The sequence below is a fragment of the Budorcas taxicolor genome, chromosome 13, assembly GCF_023091745.1.
Source record: "Budorcas taxicolor isolate Tak-1 chromosome 13, Takin1.1, whole genome shotgun sequence".
Taxonomy (NCBI): domain Eukaryota; kingdom Metazoa; phylum Chordata; class Mammalia; order Artiodactyla; family Bovidae; genus Budorcas; species Budorcas taxicolor.
In genome coordinates, this window is record NC_068922.1 from 73,241,685 (window position 1) to 73,260,265 (window position 18,581).

An 18,581-nucleotide genomic window follows, 5' to 3' on the forward strand; every position below is an offset into this window, starting at 1 on the left:
CCACATGTTGAGGCATCCTGTCCACTTCTAGAGTTCTTGCAAAGACCTTGGAGCCCATATCTTCTGATGGGTGGTGGGGAACAGAGAATGGATTGCAGATAAACACTGGGGACAATACTAGAACAAGTTTGGTAAACAACAGCAACCCCCACCCTTTCAGAAAGGAATTTTCCTGTGTAACTTTCACAGCATAATTTTTTTTTATTGTGTTACACAGGCAAACAACAAAATTGTAAGATGGTATTAATGTTAAAAATGTAAAGCCTAGGATGGATGATCAACAAGGTCCTACTGTATAGCACAGGGAACTATATTCAGTATTCTGTGATAAACCATAATGGAAAAGAATATAAGAAAAGAATGTATGTGTATAACTTAGTCACTTTGCTGTACATCAGAGATTGGTGCAACATTGTAAATTAACTATATACTTCAGTAAAAAAAACTTAAAAAAAAGGACTTCCCTTGTGGTTCAGTGGTTAGGACTCTGCTCTTTCACTGCCAAGGGCCTAGGTTCAGTCCCTGGTTGGAGAACTAAGATCCCACAAGCCACATGGTACAGAAAAAAAAAATCCCAGAAGTTTTAAGTCCTTTTTTCTATTGAGGAAAGTCAACAATATCCCTGTGTTTCAAGTGCCTTTGCAGATGCATAATACTTGGGCTTACATCTGTTACGTATTTGTGACCAGTTTTAGTATTTCTGCAGTAACTACCTTTTGGCACTAAAATCTTTTTGCATATGCATGCACGCTCAGTCATTCGTGTCCAACTCTTTGCGACCTCATGGACTATGGTCTGATAGGCTCCTCTGTCCATGGAATTTTCCAGGCAAGAAAACTGGAGTGAGATGCCATTTCCTCCTCCAAGGGATCTTCCCAACCCAGGGATCGAACCCAAATCTCCTGAATTTTCTGCACTGGGAGGCAGATTCTTTACTACTGAGCCACTTGGGGAGCCACCAAATCCTTTTTACCCAGATACACAGTTGGAAATGCTATAGGACATTGAATAGAAAGAATAAGCAGGATGAGTAACCTATTCAGTGATTTCTAAACAGTGTCTTTATCCCACTTATGTCCCCCTCTCTGAAATCACCTCCCAAATTAACCAGACTGTGCTTATCTGTTGAAAAACTGTCAGTGTACACGATCACTGTGTGTCTGTACTCTGAGATGTGCAGGGGGCGTGAGGGATCTGCACGGTGTATTTTTGTGCGGGACGACTCTGCATTTTGAATGAGATTGCTTGTGTCCCTGCTTCCTATCCTGTGTCCCGTGTAGCTTGTGTTCTCTAAACATCTTAACCGTAAGCTCCTTAAACATTTACAGAGCTTCCTCTAGGGGGTTGATGCCAGCCTGTTGACACTCTCTAGAGTTGCTAGAAATGGAGGAAACATTCCAGCCAAGCCATAAAACACCTGGGCAAAACTGAATGTGCCTGCTCAGAGTTATAAAGTGAGTGTGAGTTCAGTTCAGTCCCTCAGTCGTGTCTGATTCTTTGCGACCGCGTGGACTGCAGCACGCCAGGCTTCCCTGTTCATCACCAACTCCCGGAGCCTACTCAAACTCACGTCCATCGAGTTGGTGATGCCATCCAACCATCTCATCCTCTGTTGTCCACTTCTCCTCCTGCCTTCAATCTTTCCCAGCATCAGGGTCTTTTCAAATGAGTCAGTTCTTCGCATCAGGTGAGAGTGTGAGTTAGGGTTGGCTGTTGCCCAATGCATAAAGAGAATGATTAGATGCACTGGTTGATGCAGCAAAGACTATGGAGGGCCTCCTCTGTGCTGGCTAGTATTTCGGCATCAGTGCCACATAAACCATCTTCAACTTTCTTGTTGAAGCACCCGTTTGTCAAGAATGCCAAAGGAGTGTCCATACTGCGGGACTTGATTAATGAAGCCATGGACGTGAAGCTGAAGCGCCAGGAGGCCCAGCAGCGGGAGGTGGACCAGGACGAGGAAGAAAACTCTGTGAGTGCAGGCGTCGCGGTGGGCCTTGGGCATTAATGCTTGTCATTTTGTGATTGTCAGCCAGGTAAGACGAGTCAGTTGTGGGGTCCGCCTGGAGCTGGAGACGCTCCATGCCCCCCCGGGTCCTGTCGTGGACCAGGGCTTGCTGGATGGATGTTTGTTCTTCCCCCAGTGCTTCCTGAGACACTTCCATATTTTATTCTTTTGCCTCCATATCTTTTCTTCTGTTTAACTTTTTATTCAGGAAAGAGAACATTCAGGTCTGAGACTGGGTTTTTCTGTGCTCTTTGGGGGCATCTAGTATCCATACTAGCTATGTAGACCTTACACTGACAAACTCTCTCACAACCCTCAGATTCCAAAGGTGTGTACCTTAGCTCCTTAGAGCAGTGTTAAAAAAAATATGCAGGTTAGATATGCGGCTCTCATGTGGATAAATGTATGCTTTTCTTTGGTTGACTAGGAGTGTTCTCATGGAGTACAGCTTTTAGAAATTGTGAATCAATATACTGTCCACCTGTAACATATATAATGGTGACTCAGTGGTAAAGAATCCACCTGCCAATGCAGGAGATGCGGGTTTAATCCCTTGGTCAGGAAGATCCTCTGAAGGCAACCCCACTCCAGTATTCTTGCCCAGGAAATCCCACGGACAGAGGAGCCTGGCGGGCTCCAGTCCATGGGATTGCAAAAGAGTCAGACACAACTTAGTGACTAAACAACAATGACATATTTAATACTGTACACCAACTACACTTCCCTAGTGGCTCAGAGGGTAAAGCATCTGCCTGCAATGCGGGAGAGCTGGGTTCGATCCCTGGGTTGGGAAGATCCCCTGGAGAAGGAAATGGCAGCCCACTCCAGTATTCTTGCCTGGAGAATCCCATGGACGGAGGAGCGTGGTGGGCTACAGTCCACAGGGTCGCAAAGAGTCAGACACGACTGAGCACAGACATGACACCAACTACACTTGAGTTAAAAGAGTGTTCTTAGTTCTACGAGTAAGGCTCAAATCCAGAAATACTTGCAGCAAGATGAATATGAGTAATGCAGGGAACTCGATCTTTTTAATCAAACTAGCCCTCATTTGAGATTTCCTCCTTTTCCAGGAGGAGGACGAGCTAGATTCTGGCACGATGGTCCGAGCAGCAGGGGACGAGATGGGCACCGTCCGAGTAGCCAGCAGCATGAGTGACGGGGCCAATACGATGATCGAGCACGATGACACGTTGCCGTCCCAGCTGGGCACCATGGTGATCAACACGGAGGACGAGGAAGAGGAAGGCACGATGAAAAGTAAGGCTCTGATTAAACAGACTAACTTCACAGGCAGACCTGGTGCATTCCAGAGAACGCAGATTCTCGTGGTCCACATGGACTCAATCCTGAGGCTCCACTCTGTGGCTGCAGTCTAAGGAGCGAGAGCGTTGGAGCCTTGAGGCAGCCGTGGAGGGTTCGAGGAGGGAGGAAGCTGGCTTCTGCAGTCAGAGGCAGGGAAACAGCAGCGGTGAGGATTGACTTTCGGACCTGAACGGCCATTCTCTAGTTGAATGTCATCACTTTTTTTTTTTCTTCTTTTCCTTGATCTGCAGAGGCAAGCACATACATTGCTTTTTCTTTTTTCCTCCCAAAGTGATTGTTTATTTTATTTTTAATTTATAGTGTTCATTGTTGATTTAAGTGATTAGGTGGCTGTTCATATGGCCCAAATCAATAGTTCCAGTGGTTCTACATCTGGTCCAGCACTTGGTATGGGTGGTCTTTGTCAATGTAGACCATCTAGCTGGTGTGTTGTGGTATTTCATAGTGGTTTTAATGTACATTTCCCTATTGACTAATGCTTTGGAGCATACTTCCGTGTAGTTCTTGGTCATTTGTATCTCTTCTTTCACTGCTCCCCCTTCTCCTTTGTATGTTGTTCTTATACATTTTACCTCTAGAGTAGAGCATACATCGTTGTGATGCGTAGTTCAGAGTGTAGTGAAACTCTGAGCTATTTACATACGGATGATCTTCAGTCTGTTTTCATGATCTTAGTCTGTGTGTCTAAATCAGATTTATGAATTCTCAGTCAGCATCTTAAGGATGGGAGTGTACAAATTGAGGAGTCCTATCAGTCACTTGTGGTTTAAACACACCTCTAATGCTGCTGGTCCTTTTTCTTCGGCCTGTGACTAAGGCCTTATACCTGTACTCAGTTCTCATCGAAGGGGGCCTCCCCTCTGCTTTGAGTTCTTTTCTTTTCCCCTTTCTCTCTGCATCACAGACCAAGTCACAGAGGATAGGAATTTGGGAGTACAAAGTAGTAATAATAATAATTGAGTTGAGTTCTAAACATATAGTGTAGCCTAAACTCTTTGTAGGTTTAAAGCATTAACTATCTATGGTCTTTTCATCATTTTTCTTTTTTTTTTTTTTGTGCTTCATCTTTTAAAACTTTTGAGTTTTAAACTTCTAAATCAGGGATTATTTGGCAAACTATGGTCCACAGGCCAAATCCGGCCTGCCACCTGGCTTCGGCAGTTAAGTTTTCTTGGAATACAACCATGTCCATCCGTTTGCTTATTATCCATGACCGCTTCTGCACTACAGAGCCAGAGCTGAGCAGTTGTGAATGGGACCAGGTGGCCCCCAAAGCCTGAAGTGTTTGCTATCTGGTCCTTTACAGACAGAAACAGTTCTCTGACCAGTGCTTTAGCCCTGCTGCTTTGTGACTGACTGATTCATTCAGGAAACTTCTCTTCAGTGCCTGCTGCTGTATCCCAGGTACTTCGCTAGATGCTGAGGATACAGCAGAGAATGAAGAAACAGTCTGTGCCCTGAAAGAAGCTGTTGTCTAGTCTGGGAGACAGACCATTTAATTATACTTCAGCGTATGAAATGGGCTTTAAAGCAGAGGTAATCTGAGGGTGTTGGCGAAGCAGAGTGGAAGAGTATTTAATTTAGGCTGGGGATTACTGACAAATTCCTGGAGGGAAGAGGCGGGGAGGTTGGCAGTGAGTAGGGTGGGTAGAGATATGCCCGCAGAGGAGGCCGGTCCACAGAGTCCAAAAGGCCGTGAGTTCAGGGAAACCGCAGCCGGTTTATCGCAGCTGAAACAGACTGTTCCAGGGCTTTGGTTCTCAGGCAGCCCCCTGGAATTTTCACCTTCCAGGTCTGTGTATTTATAATCAGCCCTTTGTTTCTGAAGGGAAAGGTGTTCTTGTTTTCTTTTTTCTAGTTTGGGGCCCGGGCTCACCATGTGTGTGACTTTGGGTCAGAATTACACAGAGGTGAAGTAGTCCCACTGCCGATGAATGTGTAAACTGCTCTGACTTTTCTGGAATGTAGTGCGCATCAAGAGCTTAAAAAGTGCAAACCTTTGACTCAGTAAACTCCATTTCTAGGAATTTGGCCCAAGAAAATAATTGAAGATCTAGGCAAATTAATATTCCAGCTTTATAAAAGTAAAAAGATAAATTAACATGTTAATATGTGCATAAAAAAAAAGACTGAAAAAAAAAAAACAATCAAAAGGCTAGAGAAAAATCAACCAAATATTAAAAGTAGGTAAAGGGATTATAAATAGGTATTTCCAACTGTATTTATTTTCCAAGTTATTTTCTAGAGTTATTCTCAGAGGAAAAAAATACCACCAAAAATACTGCTGATATCATAGTGTATCCTGTAAATTATTAATAGGACTTTGAATTCTGCATTGCCTTAAGAATCTTTGTTTTTTTTCTTTCTTCTTAGTCCTTGGACTGTTGTTTATGGCCTTAAAAATGGATAGTTGCAAAGAGTTGATGGGCTTCCCTGGTGGCTCAGATGGTAAAGTGTCTGCAATATGGAAGACCCGGGTTCGATCCCTAGGCCGGGAAGATCCCCTGGAGAAGGAAATGGCAACCTACTCCAGTATCCTTGCCTGGAAAATCCTATGGACAGAGGAGCCTGGTAGGCTACAGTCCATGGGGTTGCAGAGTCGAACACGATTAAGCGACTTCACAAAGAGTTTATAAAAACATTTTCACTCCCTGCTAGTCTCAATTCTTACTACAGAAGTGTTCTTAGGGTATATTTCATCCCCTGGATGAAAGATTTTGGTGTTCCATAAATTGTCAAGTGAATGCTATGTACTAAATTTAGTTTTTCTTTTGCTTTTAAGTAGCTAGCCTATGTAATTTGTTAGGTTTGTTTGTTTTGCAGTAATGAGCTGCTGACTCCTGGTTCTTTTCATTGACTCTAAATGCTATATCGTCTCCTTGTTTTAAGGGCTTTAATTATGAAGATGATTATAATCCCTATGTAATATAACTTGGCTGACCCATTAATGTGTGTTGTGTGTGCACGTGTTATGGAAAATCTGCCTTTTTTTAATTTAAAGAATTCATTTTGTTCCAAATGTAACTGTCATATTTTAAGTGCTCATTAATTCAGTGGGTTGTTTGTTCAGTTTCTGAACTTGGACAGTGTTATCATGTTTAATGAGAAACATGCATCTTTTATATAGCCATGAGGGAAAAACCCGCTTAAAAGCCTCAATAGTCACAGCTAAGTGACATTAAATAAACTTTGTTCACAATCTGTTTCAGGTTGTATAATTCAATTTTTGAGTCACAAGTTGGATTTGCCACTTATTTTGAGATCTTTACTCATTACTTTAGGAGTTGTTGAAACTTTTCACTATGGAAAATTAAAATATTTTTAATTTTAATTTTCAGAATAATGTCATAACCTCTGTGGACATACAGCCAGTTTCAAAAATAACTCACTGCCCATCATATTTCCGCCTTATGCCAAAAAAATAGCAAGCTGAATTAATTTAAAGCAAATCTCAGACATTCGACTGCTCCTTCAGAACTGATTTTTAAACATTTAAAGGAGACCAACCAAGGCTGACTCAGATACTGTCTGTGTTATGTTGAACAATTCTTTTTCCTTGTATGGGCCTCAGTGCCCCTATTCAATAAAAGCGGAGTTATCAGTCGTATATTTTCCCTTGTCCCTGATAGTTCTACTTGTCCACATGTTTATAAAAATTATAGAACTCATGACTAATACAGAACTGAAGTTTCTGCAAGTTTAAATTTTGTGATAATAAATAGGCTTTCACTTACTACCTTAGAAAAGGTTTGATATTTCAGTTGCCTCTTTATGTCAGCAGTATTCTAACAGTATCAATGCTCTCTCACAAAAGAAATTGGTTCACTCCTAAGTCCTCTCATTCCAGCAGATAACTCCTGTTCTTGACCATATGCCTATATAGTTCCTATATAATAATAATTTGCCTAGATGTTCTACTTTCTGATTATTTTCTGCTGGAAAAGCATATACATTTTCCATGTTGTTTGCATAGTCCTTTTTATATTTATCACACTTAACTGTTTTTTTGTCGTTTCCCCATTGCTGGGCATTTTTTCTGTGTCTAGTTTTTCACTATTATAAATAACTCTGCAGGGAACAAACATCCGACATATAAATTTTGCCTTCCTTTTAATGTTTCCTAGGAACAGTTTTTGTTTGAATAATTATTTAAACAACATCATGTGCACGTTTGCCATATTGTCCTCCAGAAGGTTTGTACCAGTATACATTCCACAAGGATTAATAGCAATTCTCAGTATCCTTTGTTTCTTCCCTGGACAGCCAGCTATTTCCCTTTTATAGTTTCTATCTTTTAAATCTCTGTGTGCCACTTTTTGAGTGTTTTCTCTGGATTTATCTTCTAATTCTGAAATTCTTTTTGGAGTCATGTCTAATCAACTGTCTGACCCAGACATTGTGGTTTTTTCAGTAGCTAATATTTGTTTATAGTCATATGACTAGTAAACACTGGAGTTGGAACTCCCAAGTCTATGGGACTTCCCTGTAGCTCAGATGGTAAAGAATCTGCCTGCAATGTAGGAGACCCAGGTTCAATCCCTGGGTCAGGAAGATCCTCTGGATAAGAGAATGGCAACCCACTCCAATATTCTTGCCTGGAGAATCCCATGGACAGAGGAGCCTGGCGGGCTACAGTCCGTGGGGTCACAAAGAGCTGGACACGACTGAGCGACTAAAACTATAAAGGTTCTTAATCTTAGTCCCAAAGTCTATGCTGTTTTCATTCTCCTGGACTTTGGTTTGTTTTGGAATTCTTGTGTTAATGTATATTGTGTATGTGTGTACACGCACATACGCACACACTCAGTTGTGTCCTACTCTTGGTGACTCCCTGGACTGTAGCCCGCCAGGTTCCTCTGTCCATGGAGTTTTCCAGGTAAGAACACTGGAGTGGTTTGCCATTTCCTTCTCCAGAGAATCTTCCCCACCCAGACCCGAGGCCCCTGCCGTGTCTCCTGAATCACAGGCAGTTTCTTTACCCCTGAGCCACCAGGGAAACCATACTGTGCGTTAGATCCATAATATAAACCTATCAAAATTCATGTTAAGACTGGTGTTGGCTTTGAGGAAATTCCAGAGATACCTTTTTTTTTTTTTTTAAAGAAACAGTTCTTTTTATATATATATTAATTGTACCCAAGAGGATAGATGTTGTAACTGGTAATAATAGTCATTAATGAATAGGCACTTAATATCTGCCAGGTGTGGTGCTTAATCCTTTGTAAGCATCTCATATATTTTAATCATTGCAGTCATGCTGTGTGGTTTTTCATAGCCACCTCCACCCCTTTCAGAGCAGCAGAAACTGAATTGCAAAGTGATTAAGTAACTTGCTCGTGATTACATAGTGAGCAACAGAAGAGCCAAGACTTGAGGCCAGATGCATCTGATTTCCAGGCTCACACTCTTAACCATTATGTGACCCTGGCCCTCAGCAGAGCCCCTTCATTAAGTTGTGGAGGGACAGGACCAGGGCATCTGATGGGAGGTCTCAGCTTGCCACGATCCATGCTGGCAGCTTGAGTAACTCACCTCTCTACGTGTTTCCCCAGGATTTCCAGAGGCAGAGAACACAAGGTTTTCTGAGGGGACCCGCCTCTGATGATTCTGTTAACATCTGAGGGATTATGTCTTGGTTGTGTATGTCTGACCACCGTAAAGAATCAGATTGCTGTTGGAGGGAGGGTTGAAGCGGGGTGTGATATGATTGCTTTATGAGAGACCCCAAGAACAACCTTTCACACCCACAAAGGTAAATCATGGCCCACCCTACTTTGAAAACCCTTGTCTGGATAAAATACCAGTTTGGGGATTTGGGTAGGCTGCTTCTGTGTGTCTGTGTCAGTGGGGTCTTTTTTTTTGCGTAATGACTGGAGAAGAACTTTTGCCCCCATGATTTGAAGTTCACATTCCTGAGATGACTTGAGAGGGTTCTGTGTCAGTGTCCCGCTTCGCATGCTTTCTCTGCACCAGTAGAGGGAGCTCTGTCATAGGTTATGAGTTTAAATGGTATTCTCACTTGTGTCCACAAATCCCCTTTCTATGGAAGGCTTCTTTCTAGATCAAGACTGTGATTTATTTATTTTAACATCTATTTTAAGTAACTAAAGCAACACTAGGGCAATGTCTTTCTTTTATTTAGGTAGGAGTTTGAATACCTCATGCTTGGCAAAGTTCAAGAGGAAAGTCGGTCAGAACATCTCAAAATAGTTTAAACTTTTCCTCTCTCTTCCCAGATTTCTTGGTAGACCTTTACCAGAACTGAGGTGTTCTTTCTGCAGCGTGGTACCATGCATATAGTTTTGAAACTATCATCTGCCAAAGTGACCCTAACAAAGTAACTGAATATATATATATTTTTTAAAAACTTAAAATTCTTCTGTAGAAACTGACTTGGGAAAAGTTATATTATGTATCATAATAAACATTAACAATGACAGTTTATAGCTTTTCTTGTGTAGCCACTCTAGTTTTCTTCTAATTTATTTCTATATTGACTTCACAAATCTAATACTTTCTTTGAGAGTAGATGTTGTCCTTTTTTTTTTTCTTTCTTTTTTTGTTACTGGTTTACAGTGGTTCTTTGTGTGTTGGATACTAATTTTCCATCAGTTATGTGCACTGTAAATATTTTTTCCCAACTAGTGACTTGGGCTTTTAATTTTTCAGGCTCTTTTTTTAGAAAGCAACTCTTGTTTTCATGAAGTCACATTTGTCAGAATTTTCTTACACCATACGTTTTTTGTGCCTTCTTTAAGAAATTCTTAATAATGTCTTTTAAAAAATTTAATTTTATCTGATGAATAGCTGATTTACAATGTTGTGTTAGTTCCAGGTGTATGGCAAAGTGATTCAGTCATACATACATCCATTCTTTTTCAGATTCTTTTCCTGTAGGTTGCTACAGAATATTGAGTAAGATTCCCTGTGCTGTATATAGTAGGTCCTTGTTGATTATCTATTTTATATGTAGTAGTGTGTATATGTTAATCCCAGACTCCTAATTTATCACTCTTCCCTGGTAATCACGATGTTTACGAGGCAATGCATGGTGATCATTTCATAATGTATGCCAATGTCGAATCATTATGTAATATTTCTGAAACTAAAAGAATGTCATGTGCCAACAATGTTTCAACTAAAAGAAATTCTTTGCTACTCAAATGTCTTAAAAACCGTCTCCTATTTTTTTTTTTCCTAAAGGTTATAAAGTTTTACCCTCCACATTTAGGACTTTAATATAGCAAATGTTTTTAAAATTTTGCAATATGAGCTATGGTCATCTAATTTTATTTCTCCCATGTGAAAGATTTGCTTTTCCCTCCATTCAGATCTTTGGTCCTGTTATCTTCTCTTTCTTGCCTATCTGTGAAAAATAAATTCTCCTTCTCCTACTTGTTTTTCTTTTCAATTACAGATTACTCTTGAAATTTATATTATTCTTCCATGCAAATTTTAGTATCAGTCTGTGGAATTTTGTACAATGCCTCTGGGATTTTGACTGAATTGCATTGAATACACAGATTAATTAGGCAGAATGGCTATCTTTATGATGTTAATTCTTCCTGTTCGTGAACATAGTATATCTTCTCATCTGTTTGGCTTATATCTTTTATTCTTAGATAACTTTATAATTATATCCATAAAGATATTTTAGATCTTTTTGTTAAATTAATTTTTGTAGATTATTTTATTTGTTCTAATAGGTTTTTTTTAATGAAGACAATCTAATTGCATTCTTAGTTTTTCCTTTTGGTCTTTATACTTAATATATTTTTCTGTCTTAGTAAGACCTCTAAAAATAGAGGTGGTAGTGGGCATTCTTGTCTGATTCCTTATCTTAAAGAAATTTCTTCCAATTATTTCCACTAAGTCATTGTAGTGGATCAAGTTAAAGAAGATTTTGTCTATTTCTATTTAAGAGATTTCTTTTTTCAAAATTGGGAATAAATTTTATTATTCGCTTTTTTGGTTGAACACAGCTATTCGCTTTTCTTGCTTACTAATGTATTCAGCTAACAGTTTTTTCTCAAAGTTCAGTTTTCTCTGTATCCCACAGGTTTCATATGTGGGACATTGTAAATATTTTTTCCCAGTTTATGGTGCTTTGTGCTTATTACATATTTCTTTCTTAACTCTTGAATTATTCAGAAGTGCTTTTTAAAAACCAAATTGTATGAATTTTTTAAACTACTTATTTTTAATTTTCAGTTTCAGAGAATTATGGCTAATGAATATATTTGACCTAATATGTCAGTAATTTTTGTTAAATGTTGTTTGGGTGCCTTAGAAAGAATGTGTATTTTCAAACTGCTTGTAGGAATCTATATGTATCTGGTGGATTTGGCTTGTTAATTATCTTCAAATATAGCTATTCACAACTAATTCTTGATATTTGATCTTTTAGTTTCTGAGGGAGATATGTTAAAATTATTACTCTGTGGTTGTGATTTGTCTATTTATTTTTGTTAATTTTGAGATTTTTATTTTTGGGGAGAGGTATTTTGTATTTTGAGGTTGCATTGCCCGATGTATATAGATTTAGAATTGTTAACTCTTCCTGAGAATTGTTGCTTTTATATTTGACTTTCATAACTTCCCTGAGATACACGTTTATCAGTTATGAACTTCCTGCCAAGCATAATGAGGAAGTTCAAGTTGAAAGTTCAGCATCTTTTCTAAAGTCACCCTAGATTGCAAGCCTTTGGCTTCTCTCCTCACTGCGTCTGGGATATAGGTCGTCTTGTTAAAATTGTGAAAAGCCTGCCTTTCTTACCTTTTGACACCTATTTCTCGGATCTTCAAACCTAAGACTTTTGTGATGTTGGTGTTTTGGGTTATCAAGACTCACAACTGTGATAAGATTTTATAGCTAGCCAGATAGGTTGATTAAAGGATGATAACGCAGATGTAGTAAGATGTGCATTTAATCCAAATTGGGAATAAATTTTATTGTTCGTTTTTTTGGTTGAACACAGCTATTCAGTTTTCCTGCTTACTAATGTATGCAGCTAACATAATTTTTTCTCAAAGTTCAGTTTTCTCTGCATCCCGCAGGTTTCATATGTGGGACATTGTAAATATTTTTTCCCAGTTTGTGGTGCTTTAAGGAGGAGATGTACTCCTCCTTAACATTTGAGGAGTCTGAGTGAAGGTTATCTGGGTAGTCTTTGTAACCTTGAAGGTTTTGTACATCTGGTACATCAGCATAAAACATTACATGATTATTAACTCATGATTTTCAGTTTTTAGAAGTAAATCTCAGGAGGCTTAATTTGAGATATAAGTTTGAAAGTGGTTCACTTAAGAGTTTCCTAATAAAATAACATCTAGAGGGTGTTGGTTTCTACTGATTCAGGTATTACATCTGTCTTTAATATTGATAGAAATATGTGCTTCAGAAAATCAAGCATATCCCACAGGTTTATAAAAATGTTAATTAAAAAAAATTAACAGTCCTCTTATTGAAAAAATTTAGTGTCCATTTTTAAAATTGACATATGGGTATTTTACAGTGTCATGTTAGTTTCAAGTATACAGTAGAGCAGAGTGATTCAGTTATATTAATTATTAACGTATGTCATTCAAAGTAATATATTGGGCACTGAAGATCATTAGTAGTAATATGAAGATAATGAAATTTTGTTATATGTGAGGTATTTTTTGATGTGTACATGACACCACCCTTATGGCAGAAAGTGAAGAGGAACTAAAAAGCCTCTTGATGAAAGTGAAAGAGGAAAGTGAAAAAGTTGGCTTGAAGCTCAACATTCAGAAAACGAAGATCATGACACCTGGTCCCATCACTTCATGGGAAATAGATGGGGAAACAGTGGAAACAAAGGTCTGTCTAATCAAGGCTATGGTTTTTCCAATGGTCATGTATGGATGTGAGAGTTGGGTTGTGAAGAAAGCTGAGTGCCAAAGAATTGATGCTTTTGAACTGTGGTGTTGGAGAAGACTCTTGAGAGTCCCTTGGACTGCAAGGAGATCCAGCCAGTCCATTCTAAAGGAGATCAGTCCTGGGATGTTCATTGGAAGGACTGATGTTGAAGCTGAAACTCCAGTACTTTGGCCACCTCGTGAGAAAAGTTGACTCATTGGAAAAGACTGATGCTGGGAGGGATTGGAGGCAGGAGGAGAAGGGGACGATAGAGGATGAGATGGCTGGATGGCATCACCGACTGGATGGATGTGAGTTTGAGTGAACTCTGGGAGTTGGTGATGGACAGAGAGGCCTGGTGTGCTGCAATTCATGGGGTCGCAAAGAGTCGGACATGACTAAGCGACTGAACTGAACTGAATATGCAAGAAAACTGCTCCACCATTTCATCCTCAAGCAAGCATCTTTTCTTAAAGGAAGAGAATTTCTTCTGTTTTACTTCATCATGATCAAATAGGATATTATAATTAGGAGCTCAAATGAGAATTCTACTTCTGTCCAAGAAATATAGAAAGAATCCAAGCTTTTAAAACATATTAAAAGTATTTTGTCACATAAACTGTTATTATACTTTAATAATACTTTAAAGTATCTTTGAAAATAACAAAAGAAATTTTTTTTTCAGAGGCAGAGATAACAAAAAAATCTTGGAGCAACTTGAGCCTGATTGGCATAAATTTGTAGTTTAGCAGTTAATGCTTTTGTCCCAGATGAAATGACAGGCCAAAGGATGACCCCTTAAATTATGTACCTCATGTGCTAAAGATTTGACACGCAGTGGTTCTCCCTTCCAAGACTCATTGGCTATAAATGGTTTTCTTGTCCTCACTACATTCCCAAGAGATACATGGTGGCTGGTTCCTCTCCTTATCTCCGGGCTGATTAGGCCACTGATTAGGCAGAACTTGGACAACTGAATTAAAAGATTATTTCCACTGACGCAAGCCTTTTAAACTAGACTCAGTGAACTAAAGGGAGGGACTGGATGATTTCTATTTGAAACTTAAATTTCTAATTGCATTCTAATCTCTTGTTGTTTTTGTTGTTCAATCTCTAAGTTGTGTCCGACTCTTTGAGACCCCGTGAACTGCAGCACACCAGGCTTCCCTGTCCATTACCATCTCCTGGAGTTTGCTCAACCTCATGTCCATTGAGTCAGTGATGCCATCCAAGAATCTCATCCTCTGTCGCCCCCTTCTCCTCCTGCCCTCAGTCTTTCCCAGCATCAGGGTCTTTTCCAGAGAGTCAGCTCTTCTCATCAGGTGGCCAAAGTATTGGTGCTTCAGCTTCAGCATCAGTCCGTCTAATGAACATTCAGGGTTGATTTCTTTTAGGATTGACTGGTTTGATCTCTTTGCTGTCCAAGGGACTCTCATGAGTCTTCTCTTGCACCACAGTTCGAAAGCATCAATTCTTCAGTGCTCAACCTTCTTTATGGTCCAACTTTTACATCTGTACATGGAAAAACCATAATTTTGATTATAAGGACTTTTGTTGGGAAAGTGATATATCTGCTTTTTAATACACTGTCTAGGTTTGACATAACTTTTCTTCTAAGGAACAAGCATCTTTTCATTTCAGGGCTGCAGTCATCGTCTGCAGTGATTTCAGACCACAAGAAAATAAAGTCAGCCTCTGTTTCCACTTTTTCCCCATCTGTTTGCCATGAAGTGACAGGACCGGATGCCATGATCTTAGTTTTTTGAATGTTGAGTTTTAAGCCAGATTTTTCACTCTCCTCTTTCACCCGTATTAAGAGGCTCTTTAATCTCTTTGAAATAGAATTTTATTTTTTAAAGATATTTTTGCTATGGGTCATTTTTTAAGTTTTTATTGAATTTGTTACACTATTGCTTCTGTTTTACATTATGGTTTTTTGTTTGTGAAGCATGTGGGACCTTACTAAGCTCCCTGACCAGGAACTGAACCCATAGGCCCTGCATTGGAAGGTGAAATCTTAACCATTGGACCACCAGGAAGTCCCGAAATGGAATTCTAAAGCATCATGGCGTTATTAACTTAGAGCAGCTCAGAACTATGTCTTGGGTAAACTGCTGTGATAGTATTATGTGATAAAAACTTTATATATTCATAGCTTCCCAGAAAGTCCTAGGTCTCATGAAGGCACCTATTGTTGTTGAGTTTCCTCATGTTAAAACCAAAAATTTTCAGGATCTTGTTGAAATGATTTTATTTCAACACCATCCGTCAGATGCTAATTTCAGAGCTACATAAGATGGAATTCTTGGCTCACAGCCTATTTTCTTTCCACCTGCAGTTTTTTTTAAAGAGGACTGTTAGAACATTGCCTCCCTTGTGTGTTCTCTATCTCATTTTCTCTGACTCAGATTTTAATATTTGCAAGGATGGTAAATAGGACATAAAGTACTGCAGAATTTCTTTTAAAGCTTCTTTACTACAGTGACCTTACTGTCTGATTTCAGATCCCTTCAGATTGTTTAAAACTAGCATCATAGAATATTTGTATTCTCAAAAATACAGTCCATAAATCTTTGTCATACACAGCATCATATGAGAGTTTCAGATAGCATTAGTGTGCTTGTATGTACCAAAGCTAAAAGCCAAAACATGTAGTTTGGTTAGAAACATATCTCTCAGTAAGGGTAGGAGAAAGAAAAAGGAGTAGTGGAGGGAACATTAATTTTTGTAATCAGAGTCTTTGGTTTGAAACTTTGCTCAGAATCTTACAAACTTTATCAAGCTTTGGCAAGTTACTTCCTTTTTGGAGCCTCAGTTTCTTAGTCTGAAAAAGTGGAGCATAAAAGTTCCTATTTTGTCAGATTAAGATGGTAAGAAATACATATTTAAAATGCTTAGCCTAGAAAAGCGTCAAAAGAGTAAGTAGTATAGTATTTGATAGTGTATGACAGTGGGTTTTTGGTTTTTTTTTAAGTATATGATGGTGTTTTTTTTTGGTTGGACCTTCAAAAATTCCTTCAACCAGAGCTATGTTTCTGCATTGTAATTCCTTTTCTCTTGCTAGTCGTGTTTTTTTTTGTTTGTTTTTACTCTTGGTATTAATGGTATTTTATAAGTGCCACTTCTGTGGCACTGGCTTGAAGCTGACTGATCTAAAGGAAGGTCACCTGTCAGTTTCAGTAATGTTTTTAAAATGTGGAGCCGGGAGAGAAAGAGAGATTAATTCTAATTCCTTGGCAACAAGGTAACAGATGTTTTGAGAATCTGTTAAGTAGTACCTCAAAATATAAGACCGTAGATTTTAGAGGCTAGATTTTGGATCCTTGTGAACCTTCCTTTTTGAAGTTTCAAAAGGTTATCTTAATATTGTGGGATTTATTACCCACATGATTTTTTTTCCATCCCTGAAAGATAATCTCTGGCGTTCACTGAGCATTTATCAGAAGCTCCCTCTAGGGTGGGATTCACAACAGAAGAGCAGAAATCTTGGTCTTTAGACTATTCTCACAAATAATTTTTGCACAAGTAATTCAAGGTCATCCTGCCAAAGCGGAGACTAAATCCTAATTGTTTGTGCAGTTTTTCTAATTATGTCCAGATGTCGGGCTCACTTTTATCTTTGGAAACCTTCTTGATTCTTGTGGGATGAGCCAAAAAGCACAGACACGTGGTGCCTGAAAATTCGTTCAAACCCCTCATGCCAGACCACATATTAGGATATGAAAGTACTGGATCTCAGTGTGACGTGGCTGAAGGGCTTAAGGCCTATATTTTGGGGAAGATAAGGTGCTGCTCCACTAGAGTTAAGTTGGTAAAGGAGAGCCAAGAATAGCCATCGGGGGAAAAATCTATTTTCCAAAAGAGGGTAGTTGTAATGAAGATAAAAGGGAAAAGTCCAAAAGATATACTTTGGCTCTTATGTCTAAGAGGCCGATAAATCAGTTTTGATCAGTTAGGGGAATATATTTTCCTGGTGCTCAAAGCTTTCCGACCTGCTTACCCTTGTTCAGTAAGAAGACGGAGATGCATTATGATCAAATTAAATGGTCCCAAAGTAAAAGTAGATGATTCTCTTAAAAGTTTATGCTCTAAAAAAGATCAACTTGGAACCAGTATTTGTTAAAAAGGAATATTTAATCCCGACCAAAAAATATTTATTAGGTCTTCGCTATGTGCCCATACTGTGTAGTATTCGAAAAACCAAATGAGACGTTTGCTGCCAACCAGGAATTTGTAGGTTGAAAGGGGATGATGACATTTGTCATTATTGTTATCTAACATGTATAGAGTGCCTACTATATTCTTACCGTTCTTTCTAATTCCTTATATATCTGGAGCTTTACCCTAGGTGCTTCTCATAGTGGTATTTATGGTGACGTCACTTTGTTAAGGAGGACCTTTGCAGAGGCAAGTAGTAATGTTAAGCCAAATACTGGATAAGTAATTCTGAAAAGTGTTAAAGGATTTGTGAGAACTTAGATATACAGAGAGATGGGAGGATGATATTCCATGCAGGTGCAGACTCAGAAAGGATGGGGTGTGTTACATATTAAACATTCAGTTTGGCTGAAGTGGGTGGGTGTTGCCTAGATTCTGGAGGACCTTGAATGCCAGAGTAAGAAGTTTGAACTTAATCTTGTTGGTAATAGGGTAGTACAAAGACATTTTGATCGGAAAAGTGATATAGCAAATGGTTTTTTAAAAAAGAAATTCAGTTGGATGATATGGAGTTTGAAAAAAACTAGGAACAATGAGACCAATTAGGAAATTGTTGCAATAACCACAGTATGGATCATTCTCATCTGTGAACCTTTTGTATCTTTTTGGGTATGCCGCCTCTATTGCTTTAGTCAGTAACACCTTGAAATCTGGGTTTAGATCTCTTTGAATAGATATATGGTAGCATACTAGACTTAAAGAACCAGAGCATCATTGCCCAGAAGTCTGTTTACATAGAGGCGATTACCAAAACTGGTTCCTAGAAGAGTTATTTGGGTTGGACTCCAGGGAACCTTGTAACTTATCATTCTGGCAATTCTTAGTGGTTTCAAAGAACGTTCAAAGGAATATGGCCACATACAAAAACTTGGATAATAACTTGTGCCATTAGATGGGTTAATACATGTAAAGCACTTAGGTGCCCCAGTCTTGAAACCAAAAACCACACACATAATGGAAGTTAGATTAAAAAACAAAACAATAACCCTATGATAAGGTATATTATTCCATGCTAGAAGAAAACATTTGAGAGATTACTTGAGTTGTTTTCATGTAAATATTCGTGCATGAAACAGAGAAGAAAATGTAGAGTTTTTCCAGTTCTGTAGTTTAGACCAGGTAGAAAAGAGTGACTATAGAAATTAA

At 38.8% G+C, this 18,581-nt stretch overlaps 1 protein-coding gene across 1 annotated transcript in view; it reads left to right on the forward strand.

Moving 5' to 3' along the window:
* Positions 1-18,581, forward strand: part of STK4 (serine/threonine kinase 4) — a 90,592-nt gene that overhangs the window by 24,939 nt on the left and 47,072 nt on the right. Inside the window, exons 8-9 of the mRNA XM_052650950.1 lie at positions 1,844-1,972; positions 3,082-3,268. Coding sequence (XP_052506910.1) covers positions 1,844-1,972; positions 3,082-3,268 — 316 coding nt within the window. The remainder of the gene's footprint in view (positions 1-1,843; positions 1,973-3,081; positions 3,269-18,581) is intronic.